Source organism: Nannospalax galili, unplaced genomic scaffold (genome assembly GCF_000622305.1).
Source record: "Nannospalax galili isolate Female #2095 unplaced genomic scaffold, S.galili_v1.0 scaffold167, whole genome shotgun sequence".
NCBI lineage: Eukaryota > Metazoa > Chordata > Mammalia > Rodentia > Spalacidae > Nannospalax > Nannospalax galili.
Window position 1 is genome coordinate 4,004,692 of NW_008358534.1, and position 9,555 is coordinate 4,014,246.

The 9,555-nt window shown below is 35.6% G+C and overlaps 1 protein-coding gene across 7 annotated transcripts in view; it reads left to right on the forward strand.

Moving 5' to 3' along the window:
- The window catches only part of Atp11c (ATPase phospholipid transporting 11C), a 261,713-nt gene that overhangs the window by 196,674 nt on the left and 55,484 nt on the right, over positions 1–9,555 (forward strand). For all 7 annotated transcript variants that reach the window (XM_029558010.1, XM_029558009.1, XM_029558011.1 and 4 more), the window contains 2 exons: positions 2,319–2,421; positions 4,457–4,602. In XM_029558010.1, coding sequence (XP_029413870.1) covers positions 2,319–2,421; positions 4,457–4,602 — 249 coding nt within the window. The remainder of the gene's footprint in view (positions 1–2,318; positions 2,422–4,456; positions 4,603–9,555) is intronic.

Genomic DNA, 9,555 nt, shown 5'->3' on the forward strand with positions numbered 1-9,555 from the left:
TATGGAGGTCAGAAGACAACTTGTAGGAGTCAGTTCTTTCCTTTTTAAATATTTTATTTACTATTTTTATTTTATGTGCATGAGTGTGTTGCCTGCATGTATGTAAGTGTACCTGTGTCATGCAGTGCCCATGGAAGTCAGAAGAGGTTGAATCCCTTGGCACTGCAGTCCCTGACAATTGTTAGCCACCATGTGGGTGTTAGGAATCAAACCCTGGTCCTTTGCAAGAGCAGCCAGTGCTCTTAACTATTGAGCCATCTCCATAGCCCCCAAAGCCAGTTCTTTCTTTCCACCCTGTGGGTATCACTGATTGAATGAGTTCATCAAGATTAGCAGCAAGCACCCTTACCCACTGAACTATCTCGCCAGCCTTTATATAGAGAATTTCAATAATGTCATGTATAACCACATTTTGTTATCTTGTATTTACCTAATTATCTAATATATTTATATTTGGAACCAATCTCTATTTCATTTATATGCTTTCGTATGACCAAGGCTCATCTTTTTTGAATGTTAGCATATTGTATAAACTTATAGTTGATGAATAAATAGATTTTTGTGACATTGCTTCCTTTTCTTGAAGGCTATTCTACAGTTTGGAGAAAAGCTCTTAAATGGGTAATTTGAAGAGGCACAAAAAAAAATCCTCCATGTTTATCTAACTACATTTTACATGATTTTATAGTGAGTGACCACAAATCTTTTTATATTCCCACAAAGTTTAATCTTTAAATATATCCTTTTCTTACAAAGGTTGTCACCCTTGATAATTTTATTGCCTTCCTTAGACTTTTCAGGCTCCAGTTTTTAGTCTTTGAGGTGTGCAAATCATTGCTGCACATAATATACCAGGTGCAAATTAGTTAACCATCATTTTTAAAATATTGATTCATTTTCTGTGTATGAGTGTTTTGCCTGCATGTATGTAAGTGCCCTATATGTGTAGAAGATGAATCTCCAGGGACTGAAGTTATAGACTGTTGTTAGCTGCCATGTGAGTGCTGGGAACCAAACCCGGGTCCTCTGCAAGAACAGCCAGTGCTTTTAACCTCTGAGCCATCTCTCCAGCCTACGTTAACCATTATATTAGCCCATCAAAACCCAAATTTAGTTTGGATTCTTTAATTTTGTCCTTAGATCTTTCACTTACAGAAATAACAGATTATTTCTGACAGTCTTTTATAACTTCTTAAGAGGAACCAAATTGAGGGGTGTGATCAGGCAAAAGCTGACATTTCACTGTCACATCATTTTTGTGTTGAGTGAAATAGAATGTGTAGATTTTTTTTGATGCTGTTTATTACAACTAAAACCTTACTGAATCTTGTTTCAAGAAAAGCTTATGGGGTATTTTATATGTTTAGCTTGTTTGTAATCATTTTATTTATATTGAGAAAATAAGAGGACAGAATTTTTGGAAGGTGTTATTTAGCAGCTAAAATATTTAAGTAATTTTAAGGCTATTAAATTCCAAGAGTTTGGAAGAGTAAGCATAGCAAGCATCACCTATTGAAGGCAACTTTGACCCAAATATTTCCCAGGAAAAGGTTTTAAAGAACCCTAAAGCAGAAATGTTTTAACACAGAGGTGAATATTTTTATTCATTACCTACTGTGAACTCTGTGTATACACTGAGGTGTATACAGTATTATTTTCACATTCAGATGATCTCGTTTGAAGGTGACAGGCTTTGTATACCTATCTTGGACATCTTTCTGTAAATCTCACATCCTATAAGATACTGCTTTTAAAATATAGCCATCTGTAAAAGAATCCATTTTAATTAGGTGGGAGAGTTAATAAGATTTAGTTGGTAGCTAAGTGAGTGCAAGAATTTAGCCCAAGTTCCATAACTACCATTGGGATATTCCTAGGAGACATAGAAATGTCCACATAGAGGAGAGAATAAGAGGTGACCAAAACACTGTTCTCTGATTTTTCCTTTCTTGTTCTGGTGGCCTTGTACGTTACCTCAAATCCAATTTTTGTCTTCACTGTCATACATTCAACATATGATCTAAAAGGACACATGAAAAAAATAGCAAAGGATGGAAATACCCTTCCTGGCCTTTCGTAAGCATAACAGGAAAGGTCTTTGAGAGTTCATGCATGTATAGAACCAGAAACAAATGATTGCATTTTAAATGACTGTGTTCTTTTGCATCTGAGAACTTGACACGATCATGAATATATGCACAATTTACCTTTCTGTTTGTAAAATCTCCATTTACAAATGTGGATGAGACATAAACCTCAGTGAGTTCAGTTTCACATTCTGCTTTGACTTTTCTGTTTCTTTTGTATTTAATGTTTAGATTGTCAGAATGGTGAAGAATTTGAAAGGCAGCCCAATAACATTGTCAATAGGTGATGGTGCCAATGATGTCAGTATGATCTTGGAATCCCATGTGGGAATAGGTAAGAAACATGTAATGAGATGGCATCTATCCTTAGATACCATCAGTGTTGTTTTTTAGGTTAACTCCTCTTATTCTAGGAAGATTGTTTTGGTTACTCAACTTGAATTTGAACTTGGAAGTAATTGTTACTCTAATGAAAGATTTTTTTCTGATCATGACCATTCCAAGGTCCTACTTATAGTGGAGTTAAAGGATATTTTATATTTGTCAAGCATAGTGAACTTTTCAAACCTACTGGTAACACAGTTGATGGTTTAGCTCTTTTTTTATTGCTGTGTATTTATTGTCCATAGTGATGAATTTCATACACATTTCGCTCAGATACATCATGTACTTTGACCATATTCACCCCCAAATCTTTGATTCTGTACCCCAACCTGCTAGTCTCTCCTTCCCCAAGACAGTTTTGCTTTTACTTTTGTGTCATACACATGGAAATTATTCTCATGTATCTATATAACCTCTAGGATCACAAAATGAGAGAAAGCATACAATGGTGTCTTTCGCAGTCTGAGTTATTTTGCTTAACAAGGTGATCTCCAGTTGCATTTTGACAATATACCTAATACTTCTGTAGATTTTTCCACCTCTGGGCAGACTGCCTGCTATGTTGCCTCCCTCTCCCTCCCCCCGTCTCACCCCCCCTTCCCCTCTCACCCCTCCCCTTCTCCCCCTACCTCCATACCTCCCTCTCTCCCTCCCTCTTAATTGGAGGTCAAGAAATTATTACTGGTTGGCTCATTTTCCATTTAGCATATTTATGGATGCCTTGGGCTATGGGTTGTTAAATTCATGTGTTGATACATACCAATACAGCTTTTTTTACCACCTGCATCACATTTTGTCCATCAGATTGCTGCTATGCACTTGATCTAACATCCCAGCAACTTTCCACACTGGATTGGGAATACATATGGAATACATATCTTGGAAATTATTATACTGCAGTTTAGAGTCCCAAATTCCTCTGCCCATTTGGAAAAAGACCTATTTACCATGGATTTCTAAGTTTTTCTCATTTCTCATTCAATGTGGAAATGGCCTAAATTTCATAGAACCTTGTCTAGCTATTCAGTTTCATTCAATGAAAGGGTCTCACCATCTTTTCATTGGCCTCCTAGACACAAAACCCTGGTCTCCAAGTTGCCTTAACATAGTATCTAGTTTAATGTTATGCACATTTAAGCACTTACTGTCTTAAATGATTTTTAGGTGGACTTTTCCCCCAGATAATTCTTTCTTTATAATTATTGAAATACTAACTCTACTTAATCGTTTTATGTTGTACTAGCAAATATCTAGTTACCAGTTAAACTTCCACTTTTATTTGATAACTTGTAGTAGCACTGATAAAACTCCTTTTTCAGTTAAAAAACCAACCTATGAAATACAAAAAAAACCAATAAATTAAAAATGAGTTATATTTAAGGAAGAAACATAAAAATTTGCTTCATGTTAATTAGTAGATATGAAAAACATTACCATTGAAATCTGCCTGATGACTTTATATCCATGCTCAGGTGCCAAGGATCTCAGAAAGTAACCGACTATGACTAGTAATAATCAGATATATGGAAATTAGAGACACATATGCAAATATCTAAGTGTTAGTTGCATTAAAAACGAGTTTTTCTGTATGAAAGAGTATATTTTAAAATGAAATAGAGATCTTTTTTAAAGGTTAAAACCTCATTCAATTTTATATCTTACAGGGTTTATATTGAGTACAATATTGTATAACTGTATTAATTCAACACTGTGAACCTAAAAATTACTGCCAATTTTGAAAGAGATACATCTTTGCTCTGGATACTGTTATTGACAATGGCGATGCTGTTGTAATGAAATGCTTCTACCAATTATGTGGTTATTAAATAATTTTTAAAAAATACACAAAAATTCAATAAAAATTAGAAAAAAACCTAATCTGTACAATTGATCTGTAACATTTAAACTACTTAAAAATGTAAAAGCCAACCAGGTGGTTACTTATTCTATAAAATTCTTACCCTATGGAAATATTCTCTCTTTAGGTATTAAAGGAAAAGAAGGTCGTCAAGCAGCCAGAAATAGTGATTATTCTGTTCCAAAGTTTAAACATTTAAAGAAACTTCTATTGGCTCATGGACATCTATACTATGTGAGAATAGCACATCTTGTACAGTATTTCTTCTATAAGGTATGTGTTCAAATATTTGTTAATTTAACTTTTTTGCAGTTGGTTGTTTTGAAACATGATGTCACTACCCAGGCTTGCCTCAAAATTGCTATGTAACTCACATCGATCTTCCAGCCTCAGCCTCCAAAATGCTGAAATCAAGGTATGTGCCACCATGCCCAGCTCTGTAATTTAATTTCTATTTAATCCTGCATTGCCTCACCTTGTTTTTTTTTCCTTGTTTTATATGTTTCTCTTGCTGTCTTGATATTCAAATTCTCATTTAACAAAGCAGAGATAATCTATTTGATGAATGAAAAGCAAGACATTTGTTTGGATATACAAGATTGGAGAGTTGGAAGTCAGTTTTATTGAAATATGAATTAAATTTACTAAAGTTTCTCCATTTAAGAGCATACATTTTGTATGTTCCATGGCAGAAAGATGGCTTAGCATGTAAAAGCACTTTGTATGTGGGCCTGGCAACATGAGCGTGATCTCTAGAACCCACGTGAAGGTAGGAGAGAACTAATGCCATAAAGTTATTCTCTGACTTTCACAGGTGCTCTGTGGCGTGATTGTGCCTTCCTGTACGCACACCATGCATGCATATGTACATACACACATTTCCACTATAATATTAAAATTGAGTGTATACTTCCTTGAATTTGACATGTATGTATCCATTTAACCCTTACCTCAACAGGAAAACAGATCACCTATGATTGTACCATGTGTAGTAATATATCATATAGAATATGTAAATATAAATCTAACACATATACTACACATACTGCTTTTGCCTGTTCAGGACTTAATACAATTAGAATCATCTCTCTCTATTGAGTCTGGCCTATTTCACTTACCATAATGTTTTCAAGTTTCATGTTGAATCACATCAATAAGCGGTTCCCTTTTTGTCCTGATAAGTGTTACAAACTATTCTTTTTCAGTTTGGTGTTTGGTATTGAGTCTGACACTTAGCTCATGTTAGGAAAGTGCTCTGCCATTGAATCATATGCTGTGCCTTCAAACTACTTTTTTAAAATAGTGAAATCCTCTGTTTACATGAAATAACACAGGAAAAACAGACAACAGAGTTGTATTATCTAAAGGATAATAGGACCGGAGCTACTTTCTTGCTTAACTCTCTGTTCTTCCCTAGAAGTTCTTTAGACATGAAATCTGTGAGTTTAAGCCATTATTTCATGCATAATGAAGTTGGCCTAAATAAAGGTAAAATGGCTGGTCTAGAATAGGCAAATCATTATAAGCTGATATGGACCTGAGCAGAACTCTGTGCTCTGCGCAATGAGGTTTTAATTTGGGGGAGGATGTTTTGAAATAATTTCAGATCTTAAAATGTTGCGAGATTTACAAAATAATTATTATATACTCTGTGCTTGTTATATCAGCTGTTTACTTCCCTGGATAATCCACAGCATAATTATTGAAACCAATGCATTTATCACATTGTAATTAACTAGTCTGTTTTCAGATTATATTGATGTCCTTTTTTTAAAAAAATGATGTCCTTTATGTGGTCCATCTTTGCAGAATCAACCTTGCGTTAAACTGTCATATCTCCTTAGCCTTCCTTAATCTGTGAACAGTTTCTTTAGTTATAGTCCTTAACATTTTGGAAAATGACTAGCTATTTAGTTTTTAAATATCCTTCCTCTTGAGTTTGTCTAATGTTGGCTAATTATTAGACTCAAGTTGTGTAGAGACTAGTTTATGTTGAGATATGTTCCTTGTTTTCTTAGTCTCTTCAGGACTTTGATCGTGAAAGGTTGCTAGATGTTGGCAAAAGCCTCTCTGTATCTATTGAGAGGACCCTGTGATTTCTGTTCATTTGACCGAATGGATTAGAGTCCATTGGTATATTACCATTTATTAATCTGCATATGTTGAACTATCCCTGCATCTTTGGAATAAAGCCAATTTTTATCATGGCAAACAGCATTTTTGGTGTGTTCTTGAATTCAGTTTGCAAGTATGTTATTGATTTGCAAGTATTTATTGATGGCATCTATGTTCATCAAGGAAATTGGTCTATAATTTTCTTTTTTGTTGTATCTATCTGGATTTGATAGAATAATATTGACTTTGTGAAAAGAATTTGATAGTATTCCATCCTTTAGCAAGCATTGGTGTTAACTCTTCTTTAAAGATCTGATAGGATTCAGCACTGAATCCATGTGGACCTGCACTTTTTTTAGTGTATGTGCTGCCAAAGTGAGCATAGCACCTGGACTTCTTTTGAAAGGTTTTTTTTATTATTATTATTATTAGTGCTTCAATCTTGTTGCTTGTTGTAGATCTGTTTAAATTGTTTATCTCATCTTGGTTCAAATATGGTAGATCATATATAGATGTATCTTCCTCCCCTTTTTTAAAGATTTTTTTCCTAATTTAGTGGGATTCAAGTGTTTAAGATATCTCCTAATGGTTTTCTAAATTTCATTGGTAGTTGTAATGCTTCCCTTTTCATCTCTACTTTTTATTAATTTGGATCTTTTTTTTTCTTTTGTATTGTTGGACTCAGGGTTTGTGGATCTTCTTTATCCTTTCAGAGATTCAACTCCTTGTTTTATTAATTCTGTATTTTGTTTGCTTGTTTTTGGATAGTATTTCCCTGTAGCCACAGCTGGCCTGTGACTTGCTATGTAGACGATGGCTGGACTGAATCTCTGAATCTCACAACAGTCTACCTGCCTCTGCTTCCCAAGTGCTGCGATTAAAGCTTTGCACCACCATGTAATTCTATATTTTATGCGTGTGCTTCCATGCCATTAATGTCTGTCCTCGTCTTAACTATTTCTGTGTATTGCTTTAGAAGTTGGATTCTACTTGTTTACCAAGACCCTAAGGTGCATTGTTGAATTATTTCTTTGAGATCTTGGTCATTTTTTCCTACTTTAGCAAGATCTCATGTATCTCAAGCTGACCTTGAATTCAGTATGTAGCTGAAGATCACCTTGAATTTGTGATTCTGCTGCTTCTAATTTCCAAGTACAATAAATTACAGGCTTGTGCCTCTGTGCTCAGTTTATTTGGTTCTGGTGATTGAACCCAAGGCTTTATGCATGCTAGGTAAGGACTCTACTAAATGGGATAAATTCTGAGCCCCATCTGATTTTTTTTTAATATTTTATTATTTTCTTTTTGTGTGTGTATGTATGAGTGTTATGCCTGCATGTATGTAAATGTACCCATGTAGTGCAGTGCCCGTGGAAGTCAGAGAGGGCGTTGGATACCCTGGAACTGGAGTTATGGACAGTTGTTAGCCACCATGTGGATGCTAGGAATTGAACTTGGTCCTCTAGGAATCGAACTTAGTCTTCTACAAAAGCAGCTAGTGCTTTTATCCACTGAGCCATCTCTCCAGCCCCTCAATTTGTAAAAATATTTTATTTTATTTTATTTTTTCCTGTGTATTACTGTATTGCCTGTTTATATGTAAGTGCACCCATGTTGTGCATGCCCATGGAGGTCAGAAGAGGACATCAGATCCAATGAAAGTGGAGTTATGGATGGTGTTAGCCATCATATGGGTGCTGGGAACTGAAACTGGGCCCTCTGCAATCTCTCCAGTCCCTGATTTTTTTTTAACGCAGATAATTGTATGTATGAATTTCACTCTTAGAGGGCCACTAGCCATAGGTTTTGGTATGTTGTATTTTCATTTTCATTCATTCTCTGATATTTTTTAGGTTTCCTCCTTCATCTGTTCAGTGACTCATGCATCATTCCATAGTGTGTTCAGTCTTCATGAGTTTGTGTATGTTCTGTAGTTTCTCTTGATGTTGTTTTCTTCTTCTTTCCATTTTTGTCAGTTAGACTACAAGAAATTACTTCCATTTTTTTTTTGTCTTTTTTGAGACAGTGTCTCCCTGTAGTCCCAGCTGACCTGAACTCACTGTGTAGACCAGGCTGGCCTTGCACTCACAAGGATCCTCCTGCCTCTGTCTCCTGAGTGCTGGGATTAAAGGCGTGCACTACCACTCCCAGCTACTAACATTCTTTTATATTAAGACTTACTTTATCAGGGCAGGAGAGATGGCTCAGCAGTTAAGATCACTGACTGCTCTTGCAGAGAACCTAGGTTCAATTCCCAGCACCCACATGGCAACCAACAACTATCAAATGGAACTGGAGTTCCAGGTGATCTGATGTCTTCTTCTGACCTCCTCGGGTATTGCACCACACGGTTGCACTTACATGCAAGCAGTATACTCATACACATAAAAATAGTAAATGAAATATTTTTTTAACATTCCAAGTTTTCTTTATTTAGTATGACATTAAATAGCAAATGAAAAGCAGGTATCAAGTTGAGGTAGACTAAAGAAGGTAAAAGTATACAGCATAACCCCCTTCACACCCTGAGTCCCTTTTTTTTTTTGCCTCAAAAGGAATAAGAGGTAGTTTATTCTTGAGTCAAATATGAGTTGACCATGGCCCAGGAATATGGATCAGGATGTGCAGAATAACATGTTCCATTGAAGAAGCACTGACAGAAGGCTTATCAGCCACTGCTTAAACAAAAGTTATAAACCAAGGCATTTATCAAATACATTTGTGGGAACCACAGAGTACATGCTTTCTGATAACAGTTGCTTTCTGATAACATTTGTAGCTTAGAATACAGTTCAAAGATTTTACCTTCTAGTCAAAAGATACTGGTCAGGTAGGGGTGAGGGATGAATGGTTATTGAGAGGACTCACAATAGCCTGACAACTGGACCATATATCTGCAACATTCCAACTCTCCATAATCACAAAGTTCTAGCCAGTCATTCAGCTGTGTAAAATCTTCAGTGGAGGCATGTTTGTGTGTGTGTGTGTATGTGTTTGTTTATATTTTATTTATTATTGTTATTTTATGTGTGATGCCTGGAACTGGAGTTACGGATGGTTGTTAGCCTCCATGTGGGTGCTGGAAATCAAGCCTAGGTCCTCTGTAAGAGC